This window comes from Brienomyrus brachyistius, chromosome 11 (genome assembly GCF_023856365.1).
Source record: "Brienomyrus brachyistius isolate T26 chromosome 11, BBRACH_0.4, whole genome shotgun sequence".
Lineage (NCBI taxonomy): Eukaryota > Metazoa > Chordata > Actinopteri > Osteoglossiformes > Mormyridae > Brienomyrus > Brienomyrus brachyistius.
This window is the reverse complement of record NC_064543.1, coordinates 20,137,808-20,163,970: the sequence shown is the minus strand read 5'-3', so window position 1 is coordinate 20,163,970 and position 26,163 is coordinate 20,137,808. Positions and strand designations below refer to the sequence as shown.

General features: G+C 44.3%; 1 protein-coding gene across 1 annotated transcript; it reads right to left on the bottom strand.

Annotated features, from left to right (window-relative positions):
* Window positions 1-459: 459 nt before the first annotated feature.
* Window positions 460-20,278, bottom strand: LOC125704125 (cyclic nucleotide-gated cation channel beta-3-like). Its single transcript, XM_048969455.1, has 35 exons — window positions 20,140-20,278; window positions 18,992-19,034; window positions 18,681-18,783; window positions 18,465-18,581; window positions 18,245-18,315; window positions 17,535-17,634; window positions 17,291-17,327; window positions 17,054-17,147; window positions 16,565-16,668; window positions 15,797-15,836; window positions 15,096-15,171; window positions 14,896-14,917; window positions 14,290-14,401; window positions 13,895-13,993; window positions 13,454-13,504; window positions 11,425-11,617; window positions 10,538-10,658; window positions 10,113-10,248; window positions 8,900-8,971; window positions 8,337-8,461; window positions 8,038-8,229; window positions 7,742-7,950; window positions 7,474-7,524; window positions 7,260-7,346; window positions 6,805-6,869; window positions 5,901-6,023; window positions 5,633-5,774; window positions 5,364-5,523; window positions 5,186-5,283; window positions 4,561-4,644; window positions 4,243-4,361; window positions 3,788-3,934; window positions 3,263-3,452; window positions 2,705-2,802; window positions 460-2,570 (listed from the first exon to the last, which is right to left on the bottom strand). The coding sequence occupies exons 1-34, from the start codon at window positions 20,276-20,278 to the stop codon at window positions 2,752-2,754; spliced, it is 3,573 nt and encodes a 1,190-aa protein (XP_048825412.1). The 3' UTR covers window positions 460-2,570; window positions 2,705-2,751.
* Between the last annotated feature and the right edge of the window lie 5,885 nt (window positions 20,279-26,163).

Below are 26,163 nucleotides of genomic sequence, written 5' to 3'. Positions count from 1 at the left end.
TAAGGGGAGGAGGCTGGATGAAAAAACTCACACCCAAAATTTCAGAACTCGAGTTTGACGCCTACATGAATCAGTGTGCGCTTACTGTGGTAAAATACATTTGCTGTGAAGTTAAAACACGGTTAAAGAACAAGGATTGCCAGTTTTATTGGAGTAATATTTTTTACTGAAAGTCTCCAGTTGTATAATCATGATCACGGTGTTCGTAACAGTAGGAAAACAAAAATACTTCAATAAAATGTCATTCTAACAGGAGTCTGTCCTTTTAACTTGTGTACAAAAAATAGACAGGGACTGCAGGCATTTACACGAACACAACAGTTAACTGCAGCATTTCTGAGACTGGTTCTTATATTTAATTTACCACGTCTGCCATAGCTATATTAAACAAAAATATTCATTATTTAAATGTTTTGAATAACAGACATATTTTGTATCTACTATGTAACGTATAGTTTGTAGTTTTGCAGTTTTGTATCCACTACCTATATAAGTACTGCACACGCTACCGAAGCAGTATTTATACAGATCTTACTGAACATTCCATGTTGGTTATATCACACATATATATTGTATACGAAGTGGATTTTACATGGATTTCACTGACCTTTGTTTTATTAACATCATCATTATAAAATAATAATAATAATAATTATTACTATTATTAGCTGAATACGACTAAATAGTCCTCCGTAAAAAATGAGTGTACGTAACTTTCAAAGTTATTCCTAAAGGGTTGTATTTTTTCTGTTGAAAGGTGGTTAGTAATTAAAGTGCTTAATATGAAACAACTTGTATGAGAAATCATTAGCTGAAAAGCATAGCCATTCAAAAACCACAACACTGTAAACAGCGTGTAAATTAGTAGAGAAGAGAAACATCAGCAGAAAACGATTACAAGTGTTCCCGAAACATTCCTATAATCCTAATTAAGATAGTGACGTAAGAATTAGCCATTTTTTTCAACGTTAGGAATAGCTGAGCACATGGGGGGCAGCTGTAGACACCAGGCTGAGGTCTCACAGCTTGCCTGGACGTGAGGCTACACTACAAAAATATGTGTCAAGGTTGGGTCTTCCTCTTCCTGGTAAATGGTCACAATTCCCGCCATTTTCGTCTGATTACCACAAAACAACAGGAATCGCTCAGGATTTCCTTCCTTTCTCTCTGCATACACAAGCGTCTGTTTGGAGAAGCCAGTGAGGCGTCACCGCTTCTCGGAGTATCACAGAAGCACACATTATACTGACATTGCGGTGTATTCTTTTAATAGTGGAAATTTATACTGCATATTACATGCATTAGCTATGCAGTTCTTTTACCCAGCGCCTTAAGCCATGGAAAATCCGAATAAAATGACTTTTCCACGATGCTATTAAGCCGGTTTTGCACATGCACTGTTTTCCAGTCAATGATGCCTGTTCAGTGGTGTTTTATTGCAGCCGGCCAGGCTTCAAGCTTCTCCTAGTTAACATGTTGAATGAAGTTTCTCTGACGGACTGCAAATGCTACTAGAATGTTGTTGGAATGCTGTGCTCTAGCTGGGCTGAGGGTCAAAGCTGAAACAATCAGTCCTTAATATAATTTAAATACTTGAAATAAATAACTAGGGTATGGTACGCAGAATACACAATATGTGCATCACCTATAATTAGGGGTGTACCTAGAACCCCCACCCTCCACCCAGTTTTACATAGAGTTTTACTTATTCAAGGGCCCCTGTTAAGTGCTGGGCCCCCTGAATCTGCCAGAATATCCGGGCCCCTCTGAAGCCCCTGCCTGTAATGCTGATGTCTTGTATTTCAGTAGACCAGTTTTCAGGGCTAGGATAAGGCAGCTGCTGGCTTGTTTTGTCTGGCCACTAATCTCTGTAAAATTCAGCAATGTCTGCAGCAGCCCTTAACTAATGTTTACTGAAAGGAGACAGAGAGGATTCTCTCAGACCAACAGATAATGCCCTCTAAAATGCTGTCTCAGAGAGGATCACCCTCTTACATCTCCCTTGTCACGCCCATGACTCTGCGAGGACAAACTAGCAATTTCCTGGCAAAGGGAAGCAGTCAGTCAAGCAGTTGGGGTGAGTCAGACTGGCAGGGTGGATCATGTCAGCAGACACTCAGAGAGGGACCCATGGTTTTAGGACACAGAAGAGCTGGAGATCATTGACAGATAGAAAACTTACATGAAGGACCGGATCAGACCAACAGATGGTGTATGAGGATGTAAATGATGGAAACTCACAGGATAGCTCAGAACTGTAATTAGTAAAGGTCTGTTATTCCACCTGGTGTAAATTCTTTCTTGTGAGATGCAAGAAATGGGTGTGTCCACAAGCTGATTGTGACCTCACTTCCTGTTGCTGGGATACAGAGGAGGCGAGGGTGGATGTCTTCATCATAGTCCTTGGGGATAGCCTTCAACTGGGGCTTCCTTGACTTATTCCACAGTGAGGATCTCCTAGAGGATCACAAGGATGCCAGAGTCATCCTCTAGTTTGGGTCACGGTGACGCATGGAGTCGTAGCTGAAATATGAGAGAGGTTGTCTGGGAATGTGAGTAGGAGTGGACAGCTGAGGACAGAGAGACACAAGTATCAGGAACCAGCAGTGTTTTGGTCACCTGGGTTTCACGATGCCTGGGTATAAGTGATGGAGGAGAATTTTTGAGGAAAATATGGGCATGTCGTCTGATTTGTGTAACTTACTGTTAATATCGCTGGATAATTTACAGAAGTATTTCAGGTTGCCTTCATCATTTTGGGGGCGTTGGAGGTGACACAGGTGCATGTGGGGAGCTTGTCGGCTGAGGAATGGGGGACAGGCATGGTCACATGGGACAAGATTGCAGATAAGATTGGCCACCCCTGTTCTAAAGTAATATGGGTGACAAGATACCCCTGGGTTAAAAATAAGCAGTTGTAAGCTTCTCAGCCACTGCCTTTAATCACTGTGATATCCGTTCCCCCATAAGCTCTCTACCATAGACATGAAACTTTACTTGCCTTTTGTACAAGTACATTTAAAATTCTTTCATTTTTGCATATCCCATCATGCTCTCCTTTGAAACATGCACACACACACACACACACACACATATATATATATAGGGTCAGTCATTTATCAAGTATTTTTAGTGGGTTACGGGCTTTGCTCAAGGGCCCAATGTAGATGTTGCTACTCTGCCAAACACTGGATTTGAAGCAGCAACTTTCCGATCATTGGCATAGAGGCCGAACGTGCTGTGTGAAACTCCATCTTCATACCTCCAAGGTAGCGCTGGACATCTGCCTCCTCTCCCTCAGCTGGGCAAAGGTTCCCATAATGCCAGACTTTTCGGTGACCTCCAGCGCTGCCCTGAAAAGCTTGGGGGTGTCCGGCCTCAGGGGAATCACCTCCGTGGCCCCCTTGCCCTCACCGCTGTCATCTGGCTTCTTGTCTTTCGTCAGCATTTTCCTGGTACACAGGGGTAGCAGTTTCACCACCTCCAAGACCCATGGTGACATTCTCTCACTGTACAAATGTATACCTGCTAGTACAAACCATAGGTATCACACCATGGGGCAGGCAGGCAATGGCAATTTAACTCCTGATTCTCATAACAAACTCGTAAAACTACATTGGTCCTCAGGAGGTTTCTGTACTAGGATGGGCAGTCATTTAATGCTACCCCAATCATCTGAGGTCCACTCACATCCCTACCCACAGCTTCCCATCCAAACAGGTTGGGGCTTGAAGCAGTCATATGACTTGATCATGTGACTAAAGCAGGGTAACGGGTCTGGTCTCACTTGGCCTTCTTGCGCAGCAGCTTCTGAGATTCTGGGTAGTGCACCAGGATCTCCGCCAGGTCCTTCTTGTCAAGGATGAAGAGGTTGGCAAAGCCATGGGCAACAACATTGGCTGTCCTGCGGTTTCCTCCGCCCACTGCCAGCAAGCTAGGGATGTTAAAAACTGACATTATGGGATGCAGGCAGAGCCTGTTTCGCTTTAGATGTCTGACAAATATCTGATAGCATCAACATTTGATGTCCAATTTACCAGGTTATAATTGTGGATGATAGTAATATTAGGTTTGTGGTTTTGTTATCTTCTTCCAAGTGTATCCCAGTTTTTATGACATAAAACTCAAAATAAATTCAGATATAAAATAGCAGAGTAAAGAAACTCATTTGAGCTGCGCACTGAAGTACGTCACTCTGTTGATTGTATTGCTTTGGAGGACTGATATGTGAAGAACGTTCACCTGATTTCTCCAAAGACAGAGCCTGCCCTCAGGGTCACGAACACGGTCTTTCCATCCGGACCCCCAACCACTTGCACCTCCCCGTCCTTGATAATGTACATCTCTCGACCAATCTCTCCCTGCAGCACGGGAGGGGTTTCAGTCACATGATATATTAATTCTGCAACTTGCTAAATGTTTTTCAAAATACATTGATCTGTTTATAAAAAGTCAATGGTTCACTCCAATTTTATGCATGGAAAATAGCTCAGGAAGACAAGTGACAGCCGTGAATGAGAACACAGAGAAACAGAGCTTCCTCACTCTGTGTGCCCTCACCTTTTTACAGACAAAATCTCCAGGCAGGTAGACCACAGACTTAAGCCTCATCAGCATGTCAAAGATCATCTGCCGGTCACAACCCTGTCAGAAAAGTAAAGAAGAAGGAATCCAGAGGAAGGAGACAGCCATTATTGCAGAGATGCTGCTGGACAGTTACTCAGAGGTGGACATTTCAGGTGCAGAGAGTACAAATCCAGACCAAGATTGCTTGGTCCAACCAGTTTAGTATTAAGAGTCACAGTCACAGAGTCCTCAACTGGTTGGTTGAAACAAAGTCTTGGTCTGGATTTGTACTCTCTGGACCTGATATTTCCACCTCTGCAATTGCTATGTAAAGAAATATAAATTAAAAAAGAAAATAACTGCAAATATTGTAGTGCTATGGTGCAAAATGTCTGTTGCACAAATGACAGTTTACAGTATATTCTTACAGTGTCTGTCTAGAATACAATTGGCTGCAGAAGAGGCAGCATTGAAACGAAAGACATGTACACGGAAGAGTTTGTTTGGAAGTCAGAGGGATCTTTTCATAGAATGACTCATGGAAGGCTTTGCGGTAAGTCTGCGTTGTCCAGCAGACAAGTGGGGGTGTGTCCCCAGCTTTGGAGATGAACTTACTCACCTGGAAAAGCGCGACTTTGCTGACGATGGTATAGTTCACATCCACGGCGATGTCCAGCCTCATCTTCACCGGTAGCTGCACCAACAACTCACGCTCATCTAACATGCAGAGGCACGTCAATCCAGAGCTACGGTTCCACATCACAAATCAAACACCTTTCAGAGATTATCTTCTTTACCCAGCATGCCTTGGGACTTCCAGGTGTAGTCATACCAAGTCTTGACTCTGTTTTGGACCTGGTGGGGGATGTTGTAGGAGGACATGTACTTGATAGTGCTGTCCATGCAGGTTCGGTAATAGGTCTGTCCTGCTGTGGCTGCACCCACCACATCCCTCATCTATAAGAGTGAAGATGGAAGGACAAATGAACAAAGCACAAACTGTTTTGTCGCGGAGATAACGAAGTAATAAGATCTCATCCATTAGTCATCCACAAGTCCTGCCAACCTGTCCAATCATGATGGAGAAGGCGAAGACTCCCACAAAGTAGTTCACCATCTGGAAGACGATCTCAAAGAGGGTGGTGGGGTCTGGCAGGCCCCCGATGGTGATCAGGGTCTTCACGGCAAAGTAGTAGCAGCGGATGTAACTGGGAAAAAGTGAGCAAATAAGATAATTCTGTCGTTCCAGCGCTAAGTCTGGAAACAGGAATGAAGCAGGTCGGGAGGTCCAGAGCGAGCATTTCTCCATCTAAGGGCTAAGGGCGTCCGCGTACCTGTTACCCACGCCGTTGTAGACCCATTTAGTGGATCCTAGGCCCTCGTAAGCAGAGCCCCAGTAGAAAAGACAGGCGTTGATGTGCAGCGAATACAGCAGATAAGTGGTTGTCAAGATGACCCTGTGACATTAGGGGTGGGAAAGAAGATGGATGGGAAAAGATTCAGCGTTAATGCTTAACCTGGACTTTTTGCAGAAAGTATCTGCAGAGGGGATTGGTGGATTGAGGAAGCGGAGCACTGGGGTGCAGGGAGCTGGCGGCTTGGTTGTGCTATTGAATTGGGTCTAAGGATCAATGTCAATGTTGAAAAATACCTATACTGCTATAATTCCTCGGAGCCCTGAACTCATTCTAATGACTCGGGCCCAAAGGAAACATTGGGCTGAATCTTGTTTTTGGAGGAATGACAGAGAGGCTTTCTTTAGCAGGAATTATGCACTGACCAAAAACAATAATTTGTTGGGGGGGGGGCTCTTTGGGTTGGGACTCAGAAGGTTGCTGGTTCGAATCCTGTGGTTGGCAGAGTGATGCCACCATTGAGCAAGGCCCTTAACCCCAATTGCACCAGGGACTGGCTGCCCCTACTGTCTCCTCTACACCAGTTCCATGAGGTGGCCTCCTGAGATGCTTTTCCAGGTGTTCTAAAGGAGGTCCCACATATGCTGAGCACTCATTGGCCGCTTTTCCTTCAATATCTGGTGAAACTCCTCCAAAACCATTTCTATTGTATTTAGGTCTGGTGGCCAGGTCATGTGATGCGACACTATCACTGTCCATTGTAGGCGGTTTGCCATGTTCAAACTTTTGACCAGTAAGAACAGAAAGGATTGTGGGCAATTTACATTCCCACAATAAAATAAATCTGGACACTGTTTATTTGTATTGGTGTAAAACCATGTACCTGTAGATGTAAGCTTTACTGAGGACAGCTTCCAGACGATCGTTGAACTCTAAGAAAGCCATATACTACAGAAAAGCAATAAAAGAGATTGAACACCAAGGAGATGCATACTCAGTCTTTCAGCATGGCTAGCAAAAACACACCTATTTTTAAACTGAATGGTGAACAACGATTTTGTCACAAGATTTTGTGACTTTGCTTGTGAAAAGTTGAAATGAAAGTTTCACAGCATCGACTTGATTTTAATGCAACATTCAGGCATGATGTAAAGCAGCTAAAATTTCTAGGTTTTTAATCCTAAAGATATGGTTTCAAGTTTTGCATTTTAAAACTACAGTCTTATATAAGTTGTTACTAGTATTATTTAGTGTATGTTGCTACACCAATGACAGAGTCAGTGCCGTAAAACTTGGAATATTCAGCATAATACTGAGAGGTTGATGGAGTTCGGTCACCTTGAGCAGTCGAGGGAAACGGAGCAGGGAGTTCACGCCTGTTCTCAGGTAAAATACCTCCAGTGGAACGAGGGACAGCACATCCATCTAAATGGCAACAATATTCCATTTTTACTTATGCAGAGCGGTCATTAAACATTCCTGTATTCTACAAATGTGTATAAAGCCAGCAGACCTAGCACTGTGGTGATCATGTGCGATCGCTTGTGGTTACCTTGAAGCGATGCGTCCGTAAATAGTTTTCTCGCATGTCTTTTCTGTCAGTCTAGAAGGAGAAGTTCTTATTTTTTATATGTAATAGTCATCTATAAATCCTTAAGTGAATCTCCAGAAATGAGCTAAACTAAGGCATTTTACAGAATACGATTATGCATGCGACACATAGAATTTGAATTTGGATTACTGTTATATGCAAATAGCAATGAAACACATTAACCTAAAACTTGTAAAAAGAGTGTGCAGGAAAGTGGGCCCGTTCTCACCACGATATCGCCGGCACGGACAAACTGAAGGCGGGGCTGGAAGACCAGGATGTCCAGGATGTAGACGGCATCACACAGGTAATCCGCCAACAGCCACAGGTGAAGGTTGTTGGCTGTCTGGTAGGGGAAGGCCCAGCGTACCGGGATCAACCACAGGTTCCAGTTCCAGGCCATGGTGACGAAAAACAGCCATATCACATAGATCAGGCCTGCAATGGGGTTCGTCAAGCACGGCTCCGTTAAACGTGGAACAAATACACAAGGTGAACTCAATGGATATGAAGAGAGAGTCTTACTGGTGTAGGGGTCAATGCTCTGGGGGAAGCGGAACTCTAGAAGAGATTTGGCCCATGGTGGTATTGTCAGTTGGTACCCCAGCAGATTGTACTGGTCCTCTTGCACCCCCCCTTCAGTGGGGGCTGCCAACACCTCTCCAGCAGGTGGGGGGGGAGGTGGGGGTGCGGCCTGAGCAGCCTTCTTGGTAGGAGCTGTGGGTGAAATATCACGGGGGTGTGCGAGAGGGTGAGGGGTGTCATTGGACCGGTGCTCTTCTAAGGGATGGTCCGAAACCTGCCCCCCTGCCGCAGGCACTCACAGGAAGGGGGGGTTTCCTCGTCTGATTCATCCGGGTCGATCAGCCTTTCCCTGATGCGTTCGGTCCTCTCCCTGAAGAGCCTCTGCAGCTCCTGCAGCCGCTCACTAACCACGGTGCTGAGCTGCCTGGGCGGCCCAGAGAAAAAGAGAAGTCACATACGTCACGTGATCCCCACGTACCACAAGGAATTCACGGAGCTCCAAGGTAGTTATCTCAAAATTGCATGTTTTTTCTCCAAAATAACATAGATCATGGATTCTAAACAGCTTTTTGGGCAATCATAAATGGCCACCTTCACCTGGTCACCTTACTGCTGGTTGGCACTAAATGATTTGCATTTTATTTATTTAGTAGATTTTTTTATCCAAAAGAATGTGTTTTTGAGAAAACAGGGTTAGACATCCCTGGAACAGTTGAGGGTTGAGGGCCTTAGTCAAAGGCCCAACAGTAAGATCAATCTATCAAACCTGAGATTTGAACCAATAATCTACTGGTGATAGACATAGTGTCCTAACCCGATGAGCCACACACAGCCCCAATGGACTGCAGAGAGCCATACTTACTCTGCTTCACCAGAAGCCTTGACAGTGGTCACCACATTGTCATTCAGTTCACTAGGGGGCTCCAGCTCTTTGCTGCGAAGGAAAGAGCAGAGCAAGGCTGGAGAACCACTGAAATGATGGTATATCGGGAGACTCACTGGCAGAGACTCAGGCGCCTAGAGCCAAGGACTTATAAGATAGTACACAATGTAAAATATTCCTCGGAAATTGACAAGACAAGCAAATGACTAACAGATACAGCAGGTTTAGCTATAAAGTTAGAAGCAAAGCTAAGTTTTAGTGTAAAGGGCAGAAGTTTTATATATACACACACATACACATATATATATATATACACACATATATATATATATATATATATATATATATATATATATATATATATATATATATATATATATATATATATATATATATATATATATATATATATACAGTAAAATCCCGTTATATCGAACTCGTTTATAACGGAATATCGTCTATAACGGACAAGGTCCGCTGGTCCCGGCCGTGTGCCTTTACGAACATGCAGAAAAAGCATCGGATATAGCGGACTCGCATATAACGGAATTTTAATGGACAAACAATTTGGTCCCCAGGGTCACTTTTAGCTGTAGTTTTGTTCGGCTATAACGGACATGCAGACTCCGCCTACAAGGCGTGTGGCGTGCCGGTGATATCCAGCGCAGATACATAGTCGGGATTATTAATAGTCACGCTATATAAATAGGCATGGCGTAATAGTAGGCAGCACTGATTGGTCTGTGTGGCTGTCCATCACCTGGCATGATGTGCGTCAGCAGATGGCGCTTGTAGCCGGAGGGATGCAGTAAGCAATGAGGTCGAGGTGACTACTGTACCGTACATGTATAACCACATATAGACCATATATACTTCCAACAGTCAGGTAAAGTTGGATTACTACATGTACAGTATAATAATCTATACCACAAGTGTGTCTGCTGGGGTGTGGCATGAGTAAATGGTGTCCTGTAGTTGTGTTCTGGGTGTACAGCAACTCTGCATATAACTGACTTTGGATATAACGGACTGTTTTGCTAGATACCTTAAAGTCAATTTTAACAGGATTGTACTGAGTATACACACACACACACACACACACACACACACACGTCCTAATGATAAGATTTCTAATCTGTAGACTGTACTATTTAATTAATATTTTGATTATGGTTTAGAAAGGCTGACTCACCTTTGAGTTACCATGGAGACAGTCGGTACATCTAAAGTGCTTTGGCTTTGTGGGACAGTGGTTTTTGGCACCATTAAGCCTCCATCTGAGTCAGTGACCTTTACGGTGACGGACGGGCACTGGGGCCTGGGGCCCTCTGAGGAACCCACAGATAAACATGGTTTATAACTGTCAGAGAAGCTTCTAGAAAACAGCCCGTGTTATTCTACTGAGCCTCTCTGGATGAGGACATCGAGAAAATCTTAATGTCTTAAGAACCGATAAAAGACAAAAACTGCAGGATTAAAGAAGACTAAAAGTAGAAAAAAGAAGTAAAGAATTGGCATGCACAGGAATAGCACAGCATGAAACTATCTGCACAGCTAAACACAGAATGTTCAGGAATAAGCACACAGCAAGCAAACCCGCTAGAACAAACAGTTCACCTGAAGGTCCGGTGGAGCGACGGGTGAAGCCTCTGCATGGCAGCTGGGAGGGTGGAGGCCTGGCGGGTGTCTCAGAAGCCTGATACGAGGCAAGCGGGGTAGCTGGGGGTAGCTGGCAGCTCTGATGTAGGGGGTGAGGATGGGCAATAGGGGTAGTACTGGGTAAGCTAGTAGGACAGGTTCCAGGCTGCAGGTTTGCCGTTTATACTTTCTGTTGGGGCTTGGGGCTGTTGATCTGGTTAAGGATGTTGAGGCAGTATTGCTGGGCAAGCTGGGGCAATTTGGATATCTGTGGGGGCCACTTATTCAGGCATCTGCAGGGGCAGCTTGAGCGGCGTGACAGAATTCCCCGGAAGCAACTGGCTGATCTGGTCCATGCATTCGTTTATGTGAGGCAAGCGCACGTGGCAGCTTTTTACTGAGGTGCAGCTGCTGGACACTGGAGGCAGAGACCACGGCACAGGGGCGCAGTCACAGTTACACTGTCACAGTCACACAGATACGTCATAGTCAGATGGCATCACAGTCAGACAGTCACAGTCATAGAAACATGGTCACGGTCAGGTCATCATACAGATACAGTCACATAGTCAAAGTCAGACAGCTACAGTCATGCAGTCATAGTCATGCAGTCAGTCACATGGTTACAGTCACATGGTCACAGTCACAATCATGCATTTACGATCATGCAGTTACTGTCACGCATTCACATGCTCACACAGAGAAAGATGTTCGCTTAAAACCATCTGACAAAAACATGTTTACCTCCACGCCCTTCCTCAGCTGGCTCATCTTCCTACAGAGATGGATCACAACAGCCAATGAAGAAGCTGATGTTTCGTCTAACCACACCTGTTCCCATGATGCTCTGCTAAGACCAGCATTACCTGAGTGGAGGCTAGAGATGGAGGGTGCTCATCACCACGCTCAGGTTGTTGAGTTACTGAGACAGTATTGGTGTCAGTGGACACAGGGACCAGCGAGTCCCTCCTCTCTGAAGGTGCCAGATTGCTGGGTGCAGGGGAGGTCGTCCTACCAGGTTCCAGCTCAGGCTCAGAGGGACATACATCCACCAAGTACCTGTCAAGGATGAGGACGGGAGGGAGCATCCATGACAAAGGGATAGACAAATGGTATTATTACCAACAGATCATAGTCTTAATGTTTAAATTCCTTATTCCATGTTGAAATATTTGTAACTTTTCTGTAGAATCATTGTGATTTTAGCTATCGCTAATAAAACTTATGAAATCACGAAAAGTACAAATTTACATTCTAGTGAAATTTACTATTTTCAGTCACAATGAAAAATAACCAGACAAGAGTGGAGAGAAGCCCTGGTCAATCAGACAGGTGTTCTACCTGCCTAACCCTATGATTACAGTCAGATGACAGCAGATGTCCAAAAGCTGACTGTGCTCATTCACAGACAGCTGAGCATGACATTCCATTGAAGCACTGAAAACTGTTACTAAACAGGCGGCCAGATCCTCATCCCTAATCAGGTAAACTCCAGGCGGATACTATAATCAGAGCACTGACTAACTAGCTTATCAAACGTAAGTAATTAATTCATGAATCAATGCAGAAATCAATTTAATTTAACTATGAATTACTCCATTTCTGTGACAGATCCCCTAACTATACTTTATGGTACATCGTATATATTAGCTAGTTTTGATGTTCAGCTTATATAGTTTCAGAGAGAAATCATTTCTGAAGTAACTGGTTTTGTATAAAACCCAAATAACATGTGCTGTCAACTTGCTGGACAATAAAGGGGCACATTTATGCAGGAGTCTATCAGAGAAGTTACTGATTACCAGTGTTGGACATGCAGCCTCATACTGCTGTGGCGAGAGAGAGTAACTAATGACCCAAAACATGCTCATTCGTTAAGGAGTTAAAGAAAAACTGAGGTATATCTGCCAACTCGAGTCCTGCTTGCTTGACGCTGTGGACACTTAAATTCTGACAAGTAGGCCTGTGCAAACCATATGCTGAAAACACACAATAAAAACACAGGAAATAAAATCACTCTTACAACTCACTGATAAAAACAGAAAGGGAATTTGCTTAAATGTCTATATGGAATTATAAACTGGCTGGTTTCTTTAAATTATCCGCGTTAATTTGCTAATTATCAATCACTCCTAATGGGACGACTTCAAAGAAAATAAGAACGTGATTCAACAGCAACAGAAAAGTATGAGCTGCTGTGATATCGTTACATGTATCGTTACATGTATATTCTCACTTTAGAGGTACCAGCATACACCAATCAAAAATCAGAACGCAGTTTGCCTTTTATTGAAGCCTGCAACCGAACACACTAAAAAGCCAACTGTCCATCAGAGGGTTAGGGTTACAAATTACAAATAGGTCACGTTATTGATCACGGAGATGAAGCTTCATTTTCTGTATTTTCTGACTCCAGTGGATGTGGTGTTCTCTGTTCAAAGATGGGCTCAAATCATGCCCCAAAGTAATCCAAGAGCTCATGTATCAGGGTCAAAAATACCCCAAATAGTTTAAACTTCATTCGGCTATCAGTAACTGAGGGTATAACATATGTCACTGAATTTGAAGAAAGAATATGTTATTAGTCTTTTGATCAGTAAAAGCCTTGTTTTACAGTGCTTTGAGCCTGTAACTCACTATGGACTGTACTGAACAATTGTTCTGTTTTGCATACCATGTCAGATGAGATCACGGGGATGTAATCCCATGTAATCCCATGGTGGAGGCCACGTCTAGTGAGATAGTTTCGACTATAAATTTAAATAAAGACCTCAGTTGATTCCTAATTAAAATAGGCATTCTATCATTTAGATCACAATAAGCAGCATGTATGACCATGTCATGGTTTATATGGAAATGCAGCTTCAGACAAATGACAGATGTAGACAATCTTACTCTGAAATCCTACTGAGCTCATCCTCATTCTCTTCTTGGATTGTCTGTAACCTGAATAGCCCACAAAAAGATAAAGGACAGAAACTTTAAATCACATCAAGTGTGGCTGAACATCAATAGTCTTGTTTTATAACAGGAAAATGCAGGTTTCACAATAGTATTAAAACATTCAAATGTATGAAACGTAAAATTTGTCACCAATGAACCAACGGCATAGGGTGACTTGTTAAATCTTTTAAAGCACTTTGGGGTCATTTTAAAGGGAAGTGTGCCACATGTAATTAATTATGTATAAAAGTAAATACGTAAGGCAAGATCAGGGGTCTTAGCCGTGCAGATGGGCCATGTTCCGGCCAAAAGGCAGGACGAAAAGGATGCACTGTGTGGTAGACTGGCATAAACAGGGACTGCACTGCTCTGTGGGCCATAGGGGTTCCATACTCTGCAGACTGGGCCTCCTCCAGGCGCCTGGCCGCCTGCTTAGCTGCCTGCATGGCCAACTCCTCCGCTGCTCGGGCTTCTGCCAGGCGGCCCTCAAGCCTTAAAGAGTGACATGGGACAGGAAAAACATGGCCCAGTGAACCCAGAGTGCCCCCTATGGGAGGCTATGCGTAAAAGGCACACATCTTATTTTTAAAATAATAATAATAATAATTATTATAAGATGGAAGGAGAGATCTACGGAAGATAAAGTTATAGGGTATATAATATAATATAGGGTATAATCTTAATATAAGATTAAAACAAAGAGCAACAGACAGAACAGATAAATAAAGAAGAAAAATTCAAGAGATGGACATTTTATAGAAGCAAGCTAAGCAGTATTTTCTCTTTACCTTGCCTCTAGAGATGTCTTGGACGTTTCCTCTTCCTGTTTCTCTTTCTCCGTCTCCATGTGTGGGTCTGTGTCCTTCAGAAGCATCTGCGCAGGGTCTGGATGCACACAGGCTGAGGGGAAGTGGTTCAGCCAGGGTCAGTGCCGGAGCACAGACCTTGGGAACCGACACTAGAAAACAACACTGATTCTGTGACTATGATACACAGCTGGAGTCCTGCAGTTATGGACCTTCTCATGGTCCAACTTCACGGAAACCTCATCCTACATCACTGGTCTTGTCCAGTGGGTGAATAATATTCATTAATTGTTAATAGAATTTAAGACTTATGCCCCACTGTAATCCATTTAACTCCCTGCTAGTGGTTGGTTAGGGCGCAATTAAAATAATAAAAATCTAGTCCAACAGTGTCACCACCAGGTGATAGAGTGTATCTGCAAATCAGTGCTTTATGTGTGTTCCTGTTTACACTGCATGGGCTGAGCACGATCTCTTTGTAGTAACAGATATTTCGTTTTGTTGGGTGTGTTTAATCAATTTTGTTAATGTTAAAAATAATAAATACATATAGATCTAAAACATCATACAACTTAATAAATGACTTACAAGTCTGTCCATCAGTGCTTTCCTGTAGAACAAAACCATATACATCATTATTACACATAGGATGCATTTCATTTCATGATGACTTTGTTACCAAAACAGTAAGAAGTTATAGTGATGGTAATCTACGGTATCTGAATTAAATAATTAGTATATTTGACATAATTGCTTTGCACTGAGAAATGTCCAGAAGGCGTCCTGACCAGTGATTCTGATCTGGGTCTCAGGACTGGCTGCGGCAGCATGTGGCCAAGTCCCTGAAAGATCCATCCCAGCATGCTGCAGAAGGACCAGAGAGAGGCAGGGAGATGATCAAGACTGCCTGATGTGTAACACAGGCTGGTGTGTAGTATGGACTGGTGTGTAATACAGGCTGCTGTGTAATATACACTAGTGTGTAATACAGGCTGGTGTGTAGTATGGACTGGTGTGTAATACAGGCTGCTGTGCAATATACACTAGTGTGTAATACAGGCTGGTGTGTAATATACACTAGTGTGTAATACAGGCTGGTGTGTAATATACACTAGTGTGTAATACAGGCTGCTGTGTAATATACACTAGTGTGTAATACAGGCTGGTGTGTAGTATGGACTGGTGTGTAATACAGGCTGCTGTGCAATATGGACTGGTGTGTAATACAGGCTACTGTGTAATACAAACCAGAAGTAGAAAGTTCATGACAGTACAAATCAGACCGAGATTTTGTTTCAACCATCCAGTTGAGTTCTTTGTGACAGTGACTGTTTATACTCAACTGGTTGGTTGAAACAAGATCTTGGTCAGATTTGTACTACCTGAACCTGAACTTTCCACCTCTGCTACAAACCGCTGTGTCATACATGGTGCTGTTCCGCTTTCCCACCTGCGGTTTCAGGCTCCCCGTTACTCAGCCAGGACTTACTTCTGTCTTTGGGGCTCAGATTCATCTGCAATCAGTGCTTCTGGATGTGTGTGTGGAAAGGAAGAGAGGCAGGATTCACTAGTGAATAGGCGAATAGGATTCATTTGACCATATATTTCCTATAATAAGTTATAAAGGGGGGGGGGGGGGGGGGGGATGCAGCGGCAGAGTACTAATTGCATTTATGTTTAACTGACACTTTCTTAATCTACAGAAAGGCACAATTTGGCCTGTTTATACAGCTGGATATTTTATTGGAGCAGCTCAGCTTAAGTACCAGATCAAGAGTCCTTCCTGTAAGTATATTTACATTCATGAGTTAAATGTTTGGGTGTCGTTTTCAGTGTTTGTCAGGTTTGTTTAACTAATCTGCCCGTATAAGGCTTTATATGGCTAAAATGTGAAAATATCGTCAATGTCAATAAAGTTTCTTTTGAACCTAGCTGGAGGCAGGTGTCGAGAGGCAGGTGTCGAGAGGCAGGTGTGGAGAGGCAGGTGTCGAGAGGCAGGTGTCGAGAGGCAGGTGTGGAGAGGCAGGTGTCGAGAGGCAGGTGTGGAGAGGCAGGTGTGGAGAGGCAGGTGTTGAGAGGCAGGTGTTGAGAGGCAGGTGTGGAGAGGCAGGTGTGGAGAGGCAGGTGTGGAGAGGCAGGTGTCGAGAGGCAGGTGTCGAGAGGCAGGTGTCGAGAGGCAGGCCAGCCCTCGTAGCAGGAACACGGCCCTGATTGCAGAAGCCCAGGTTACGTGGGCAGTGATCGCCGGGTTTGGCACCTTTGCCTGGGGTCTTCGAGGTCTCCTCCATGATGACGGAGTACTGGCCATCCACTGGCTGGGGCACCACCTTCCCCAAGCTCTGCCATATCCAATTCATCACTCTGCAGGGGGGGGGGGGGATGTGAGAGGAGTGTGAAGTTATGATACCATCTGTCATCAAAGGAGACAAGCAGTCCATCGACACATGGCCCTGAGGGCAGTCTGTGCTGCAGGGGGGTGCTGGGTTCATGCCGGCCAACCCATTAGCGACATAGGCGGCCACCTAGGGCACCATCTTCTGAGGGGGCCCCGATTCAGCAAGTTGCTTTCACTCTACATGTTCTATGGACCTGTAGTAGTGCTCGCATTACTGGCACAGAACATCTACACAATGGTGGTTATTTTGTGGGGGGTGGGGGGGGTGGGGGGGGAGTTTGAATAGGGTTCACATGGGCTTTGACCCATCAGGGGAACGGAGAGATAGGAGTGACAGTGGCAGATACACACCTTGGGTGGGAAGAGCGACTCCTGGTGTCTGTCTCTGCAGTCTTCTCTTCAGACTGCAACTCCGCAACTGGTACGTGTGGCGGGGGCTCCGTTTCTGTATGGTGCGAAAGAGTCGCAACTAATAAACACGCCAGAATATGGGCACCGAAAAGGGCCTTGTGCAATCAGGGTCAAATGTAGATACTCTAAAATATAACAGACCTCACCTGGGGTGAAGAGATAATTCAGTTGACTTACCTGGAAGTTCACCTGCAAGTTCCTTTATATCAGACACCTAAAGATAAATAAAGATTACATTAAAATACAGAGTCAGAGGCAGTTTATACAAAATGCTATTTCCAAGCAGCAGTTCCCCTCTTAGGGCGTAAAAGGGTAACCTTTCGATAGGCAGTCGAGTTCCTTTTACCACTGAAGTTGAAAAGAATGAGAGGGAAGCAATTGACCTTTATTCTAAGTATAAATGCAGGTGGTTTCATCTTACTTCTGTAATTTCTTCAGGCTCAGGGCCCTCCTGGTACTTTCCCTCTGGTTGAGGAACCACTTTGTTCAGTCCTTGTGAAATCCAACCATTGACCCCAGGTCTGGGGGGAGAAAACTGTGAGCACTCCATGACCACTAGATGGCAGGAGACACCAGCTAAAGGTGGGATCAATATTGACTTAGTATGGCGTGATGTTGAACAAGTTTGTTTTTTTTTGCTGCCAGCAGAAGGTGCTCTCAAAGAAGTACAGGCAAACTTCCCTGCACGGTGGAGCGTTAACTTTGCTGGTGCAATGTTTAATCAACCAAGTTGTGCAGGACACCTATTTACATGAGGAACAATGAGGCAAAGCAGTTTGCAAATGGGAAGCGTGGGACAGCGAAGAAGCCGGTGAGGTTGGGGCGTCTATTTATTATTTACTACTACTGCAGGCTACCAGCTGTCCAGAAGATCATGGGAGAGCACAACACATGTCAGTCGGCTGCCATTGTTTCCTACTGTCTTGCCTCCACCTGCCTATCCCATTCCCACCTGCTCCCCACCCACCAGGTCCCCTGGACAGTGCTCAGGGCTATTGGGGGGCGTGTTTGGATGCTAGCCATCCTTAGCAGGGAAACCTCCTACAAACCCAGTGCCTGCATCTCTCCTAATACACAGACAATACTGAGCTGACCAAATAACCCCCCCCCCCACTGCAATTTACCCCCAACTTCATCTTCATCTCAATAATATCATGCTGGGCAAACCTGGGGTCCGTGGTGGCCTCCTCCCCTCCAGAGGGCTGTGGGAATGAGACAGAAGGGAATCCAGAGTATAGAAGATAGAATATATTTTCTTTTTATTTTAAAGTATATTCTTATTACGCTGCTGTTCTTAGGGGTCTCTGTAGGGGGCAGAATAATTAATAGGTTAACTATGACTGGGAGATACCTGGGTGCCGATGTCTCTGAGGGAGACTGTTTTCAGGGGGGTGTTTGGCAGGCTTTTCTCTCTCAGAGGGTGGGCTGTTTGGTTTGAGTTAACAGCGTACGAGTTTGCAAGGCGTGTCTGTGACCGACAATAACCATTATTAAAGTGTTTCAAGAAAACTTTTGTCCTATTTAGTTGCGAGATGCTGCAGCTTTACAAAGTCCCTGGGAAGCCAACCTTGTCACCGGATGGTTCCCTGCTGGGCTTGGGGCTTCCTGTGGACTGAGGCAGAGTGCTGGGCAGTTTGTGCGAGATCCAGGTCAACATCCCCCTCTGCAAACTGAAAGCAAGGAGGGAGGAAGAGAGAAGAAGAGATAGATGAAGTAGGCAGGTAATGGAGACGAGGAATGGAAACGGATGGCTGGATATGGAGTTGGACGAGATTACAGGCTCTGAATGCAGATTCCCTTCCCAGGGGGAGTCCAGCCTATTCTGCCAATGCAGGACTTTGCTTTCTCATATATACAGACGTTTCAGGAGACTCTCACCTACTTTCTGAGATCCCCTCCTCCTTTGGCTTGGCACCAGGGGCTGTCAGATCAGGGCACAAAGAGCAGTTTTCAGTTAACAGTCTGGGCTGGAGTCCATGTGGGGCAAGCCTTGTAGTCCTAGGTGGTATGCTGCTGCATGTAATCAATCAGAACTATAATTACTCGTTTGACTTGTGGAGTGCAACTCCACTCTGTGTGCTTGCGCGATGTCCATTAATTCTGTATCATGGGACACCAGGGAGGGCGGTATCCCTTACTTCTCTGTGTGAGAAACACAAGGTGTGGCGTTTGAGCGTGTGAACTGGCTGAAATGCGTGTGTCTCACGGCCAGTGTGTGAGACTTGAGAGCCATGCTTATATGAACCAAATGGGCCTTGTTTAAATCCTGGTGGTAATGGACTCCTGATGCATGCAGATGAGGGGATCAATCCAGTTTGCACGCTGATTCTATCTTTGGACATAATGGGTACGCTACAGTGCCGCATAGCAGTAAGATGGACTGTGATGAAGCTACAAGCTAATGCTACATATTAATGCCGCAAGCTAATGCTACATGCTACAAGCTAATACTATATGCTAATGCTACAAGTTAATGTAATGAGCCCAATATTGGGTCTACATAAAAGCACTCACCATCCTTAGCTTCATTTTCCTGTTGGGAAAGAAGAATCATTTTCATGAGTGATTTTGTTTTTTTTTTTTTTGGGGGGGGGGGGTGTCGAAATAAGCATAAACCTGTTCTTCATAATGTAGTTATGAATAGCATTTCATATTACATGTGGCAGGCAGGAAAGGTTACTCTGGTTTACACCCAACAGATTCTGTATCGCTAAACATAGACTAGAATGTGACCCTCTGCATCTTACGATTAAGAGTTTCTAGTCTGCTTTCAGTTTGGGCTGAGAAATATGTCCACGTAATGCTAGATATTTATCTTTTGCTCCAGAAAATCAGTAAATAAGATCATCAATTACATTCAGATTATCCAGGTGCTCCTGGAGCATGGATGATTTCCAGAGTAGAGAATTTATAGGCTGTATTCTGATGTGACACGGTAATATTAAATATCATTTTATAACATTGCTAATACAATCGTCTTTCCTTCTATCACACAACAGCCAGCAATCACACATGTGCACGCACACTCGCACACAGACACACTTCGGTGAAGGGAGCATTTGGTCCCACTAGGAGTGGTGAAGTTCCATCGGCTGGCTCGTCCCCTCTCAGTTTCCCAGTGGGCAGTGGGGGCTGAGGGACGACTTTCACCACCCAGTTTAACATCCTAAAGATAAGCAGACAGGAAGCCTTTGAGTCTTTGAACCTAGTCAAAAACGGAAAAAGCACAAGGCTTCCTGCCGTGGGTCTCAGGCCTCTGCCTCAGAAGAACCCCAGCTGATCCTATATGCTTGAAAGACAGTGTCTGTATATATCCTCCGCAGTACAGTTATTTTGACAAAATATCACACGTTGCCGTTACACGAGACTTTAGCTTGGATCATTTAAGGACTCGCTTCGTCTGGCCAGTTCATAATGAAGGCACATCAAATAAATCATCTTCTCATGGCTCAGGGGATTTGCAGCCATCATCCACGATTCGGAGCCTCTGGCCTCGTAAGTCACTGAGGCTACCGCAATGAAAAACAGCACAAGTGAGCTAATCTGCTAGGGGAGTGAACATAGAAAGATAACTCTTCGTCCATGGAAGTCTTCATCTAATCAATTCGGCATTATAAATTTGCGGTTCTGTTGGTTGAGGTTCATAGGGACCAACATCCAGATTCCAGAACCCTGTGAGTAACACCTACTTGCTCATTACTACAGCCTCTATTCTACTGCGCCCATATTTAATTTACACTTCCTGCCGTGGTGTGAGATTTTAAACTTAAACTCTGCAGCTGAGTTCCTGTTGTCCATGGCTGCTTAGTTTCCAAAGGGGCTGGGAACTTTTGCCTGTTTTCAAGAACCACTCATCCAGTTATGATAGTCAGGGGCTAATCCTAGGTCAGTGGGGTAGAATGCAGGGCACGCTCTGGATAGGATGCCGGTTTATCACAGAGCAGTTGAAGCCATTCACAGCATCACATCCGAGGCTATTTAGAGTTGTGTTTAAATGTGTACTGTAGCAAACCCATCTTATGAACCCACGACATTGGAGACAGGAGGAAACAATGCTTTGTACGCACCCTGCCTATTTACTCTTCTCACCACTGGTGCAAGGGTGCACAGCTGAGCAGAGGAACGATAAGGACTGCTAAGCCACTCTGTGTCAGAGCTACTCACAGTCCGAATGGCTTCCCAATATAACCCACTGTGTAGAGCCAGCTGAGCCAGGCGGACATGTTCTTCTGAGAGTGAGGTTACAGGCTATCCCATGCAGAGCAATAGCCATGCTGTACAACTCAACCTAGAATCCCTGCATAGCAGACAGTCAAGCCGGTAACTGACTCCATTTTAAATGGCAACTCACACCCTTTGCACACTGAATTCCAGCTTATTATCTCCGGACGAAGGTTCATAATCCAAAAGTGCAGAACAGTGCAGTATAAAAATAGCTTCACCCCATTAGCTTTTATGGTAACACTTTAACTCAGTTACTACTCAAATCATGCAGAAATATAGTTCCTACTTTAGATAAAAGATGCGTCATGATTCATTAACGATGAACAAAAATATGATCGGTATTTATCTCATATTATTCATTACTTGTTCCTTGAGTAATTCCTTCAGTGGTTCACAAACGTTTACAGAATCAACAGATATAGCAACAAATACGGTATCTGCTTGGGATGGAAGACGAATGATGAACAAATATGAGTTTCAGTTTTTAACAATCTTCCATATCAAATAGGGTCATGGTGAGCCTGGAATCTATCAGTGGAAGCACAGATAAGTCAGAAGAAGAGTCTGGATGGACTCCCTGACCATCACCGGGCCACCTCACTATCACATTTCCATAGTTTTATTTTGTCCTAACCTCAGGCCTTGAACTCATGTCAGCCTCCGTCTTCCTTTTAAACACACATATATACACATCTGGCCAATAACTGTCCACCATCAATATGAGCATAGACCCCACTACCGGAGAAATAGGACAGAATCTTACCTGAGGGCTCAGCCGAGCGTTACAGATCGTCTGGTGATTGCACGGCTGAAAAGCTGTCTGTGAAGATTAGCACAAGCTGAAGCTACAGTAATTGGATTAAGAAACAACCTGAAACAACCCCCCCCCCCTTCAGAGGGATAGTCATCAGACGGTCTAAACAAATATCCAGCATAAACTGGGAGAGAATTAAATTAAAGGAAAAACCGTTTTTTAAAGAGAAGTTTCTTTACAGTGAAATCAGTTGATTTCACTATGATAACGTAACAGTTTATCATACAGATGTGCACTGATAGTTTATGTATATTTTCATTAAATTCTGCTTTTCATTTCCTGTGGGCTGTTAAAACAAACAATGGCACTGTACAGCGGACAGCAGGGGTTTCCTGTGGGGGTGTGCCTGTGCAGGTGTATACAGTCAGTAAGACCGCTGTTCTCAGATCAGGGCACCCTAAAGCCGTCAAAGGGACCTGAACGAGGCTTGCAGGATAACTGCTAATGAGGTTAATTCCCTCGTCAGCAAACGAGGGCATTGAGCTGCTGTCTGCTCAGCTAGCGCCGCCCTGCAGTCTCTCATTGTCCCGACACCCTGTGAAATGTGTGACTGAGCTCCTTCCAGAATGCCTTCACTTGGCAGCCCCTTAAGCCCCTACAGTGAAAATGCCCCATCCTATGCCTGGCTGGCTAAACCAGTATTCATGCAGATTACACTCAAAAAGGTACTTCCCCCCAAAAAAAAAGCCTAAACGAATAACTAGTAAGTAGAGTTGAAAGACCGTAATTAGCTGGTTAACAGAATATGCTGCTTCAGCATCTCCCAAATAAGGAACAGGTTTATTTAATACAGAATTGATACTTTCTTGATCCCGGTTGGGAAATTCTCTTCGTCACATTCCCCATCCTGCTCTCCATGAGACACACACAGATGAAAGGGTCCAATTTATGTGTGATTCAGGGCACTTGAACCAACAAGCTCTGTGTTATTAGCGCAATGCCTTATCTGTTTAGCTAGAGTATTTAGTGTAGTGACTGTTTGTGGCCAACAGGGGGCCCCAATGCTTGGGAGCCCCACACAAGTGCATGGCCCGTGAGGAGGTAAGCACCACCACTGAGTGGAATGGTACTCTGAGACCTTCTGCATGTATTTCTTAGGCATATTAAGCAAAACGAACCATTTCACACTTAATTGCATGCAGTAAGACTAACTGGCATGTCTAAATGGCCCATAATGTATGAGCCTGTGTGTATGCCCTTTCCATGCATGCAATGTGTCCTCTATGTTGCACCCTGTGCAGCCTGGGATAGACTCCTGTCTGGATAAGCAAGAAAGGATCAGCGAGGATGAGATCTGTATACAGATGAAACACTCCTCTTTGGCTACACTCAAGTTCAGTCATATGTGTAGGGTGTAATGCTAAACTAATCAAGTGAAATGTCATTGCAGTAATTCCGAATCTGGGATCCTTCTTGACTGTGACGCAGATGCTTCACAAGGCAGGAAATACATGGCAGATCAAAGATGTGCCAAGCAACAGCTGCCAAACTGGGAATCCCATTAAGAGATAAGGGAAGGTGGGGTTGTTTATAATCTAGCCAAGCTTTAAAGCATAGGGTGACAGGCCTTGCTGTGTCCTCTGGTCAAGGTCCAAGAAAGGGAGTCAGGATAAGATAACGAGGTGAAATGTGATTGGATAGGGAGGATGTAGGGGAGAACCAATTAGGTTAAGCAGAGTAGCAGGGTGGAGCCAGGAGGTAATGAACCAGGATAAATAATATTGTCTGTTCAGAGATATCGTTAAAACATTGTTTCCTGTGGAAAGCAGGTTTAAATTCAAAACAGCTTTACTGAGAGCAGGGAGAATTTGGGTACATAACTTGTTGTGGATACATTAACAACAGCATTGTGTTTTAATATTTAACTAAACCTATTTAAACAAACCTTCTTATTAAAGTCTGGTTCCTTCATTCCACTGTTTAGCTGATGAGTATCAACTTTGGGGACTGTGTCACGCAGTCTGGCAAAGTTTAGGAAAATTGTTTTAAGTCCCTTTTTCCCTAATGTGCAATCTCCCCCTCTCCCAAGCTTACCCGGGGACCTTCTGATAAAGTTCTTATCTACTGGCATGATTCATGGGAGCCATCACTTCCTGCAGGAGGTTTTAATTAGTAACTCTGTGCCCATATACAGTATATATCTCTGTTGCATTACTGTAAATACAGATGCACTTGTTCAGCCTAGAAGAAGATTTCAAAATGATTGTCCATGTCTGGGCCATCCCAACGAAGTTCTGTACAGAATTCTGAGCGAAAGTGGAACTGTGACGGGTCAGTGCTGTGCCAGGTTCATAATTCAGCCTCCTGCAATGTCAACATTCACCCCAGTAGGAGGTTGGTAGTGAAAATGGTTGATAAATAATCTTTCTTTCTTTCGGGGGGGGGCATAATGGTGCACTGGTGCCTCATTCTTCTGGGGACCAATGTTCAAGCCTCCACCATGGCTCCCTGTGTGTGGAGTTTGCATGTTCTATCCGTGTCATTGTGGGGTTTCCTCCAGTTTCCCCCCCACAGACCAAAAACATGCTGAGATGATTTGGAGTTACCAAATTGCCCATAGGTGTGCCTGTATGAGTGAATGGCATGTGAGTGTGCCCTGTGATGGGCTGCCCCCCATCCTGGGTTGTTCCCTTCTGGGATAGACTCTGGACCCCCTGCAACCATGAATGGGACAAGCGGTTATAAAAATTGGATGGATGGGTCTTTCTATTAGGAAGAGGAGCAATATGTACCAGTTTAAGGGATTCTATTTGAGAAGACGCCAAGTAATGTTTGATGGATACTAGGACTCCTACAAAAAGAGGATCATTCTGCCAGCTGTCCTGCTGCTTAGGATCCATATGGATTCCCATCCGTGGAACTCTGTTGTGGGTTAGTCTCTGCGGGATTCATGTCTCCCTCTCTGTCTTGGGAGTGTGAGTCCTTCCAAGGCACCTCTTTGTCCAAACAGTCCACCAAGGCAAAAGATCAACTGTATGTGGGAAGTGAGGCTGATTTTGGCCAGATGTTGCTTCTTGGAGCAAGATTCCCATGGTAACTGGCTAGCTGTAGAGCTATCAGAAGGCGTGTAGTGCTCTGCTTCAGCAATTAATTCCTCATTGGTTTTTACAAACTGGTGACTCTAAGGAAGTGATCCTCACATGCAGATGTAACCTACAACCATAACGATTCCCTTGAGGACGTGTGGTTTAGCTTGGAGTCCACCAGATAATCTTCTCCTTTTCCCACTGTGGGCTTAAACTCAGCACATCCTCATGCAGGTCTGCTTACGTTCTGCTTGAAGTACATCACGCATGGTTCCCATTACAAGATTTAAACACCTTTTCCATTGCGCAATCTCCCTCAAGTGGCACATCAAGACTTCTTGCTGAATTTTCATAGCCTTTGACTATTGTCTTTGCCATCGTCAACGTCACCAGCTGTGAATTGAGCCCATCCCACAAACCGATTATTGTAAGGATGATGATTTCATTCTGCAGGTTTTGTTGGACTGGGAGTGGCTCAGAGATCTCACAAAAACAGTTCCAGTGTCCCAACGTTCCAACCCCACTGTAGAATAATGGAATTACTGGTCAATATAGTAACATATGGGATTGTAATTAGGTTTTGAGAACAGAAATGTCATACTTGTATATTCTAACCTGAAACTAGGGGCAAGAAATTAGAATCGTCTTTTATGATTGTAAGAACTCTAAGAGCTGATTATGGACAACAATCAAAACCAGACTGTTCCTTATGGGGTATTTCAAAATAACTAAACGATTACATAAAAGTGTGAAATAAAAATGCTGGCAAAGTAATTTGGCATCGTCCTGACTGTGGTGCTGCCGTGGAGTTCCTGAGTGTCGCCCCAACGCTTAATTTGGGGCTTGAAAGTTGAAAGTCAGACAGACATGAGTTACTAGATCCACTCCCTGAACTGCGGGGAGACCAATCACAGACAACTGGGATGATGTCACCTCCAAAATTTTTATCCGTGTTATAACGTTGTAGCATTGTAATGCTGCATAAT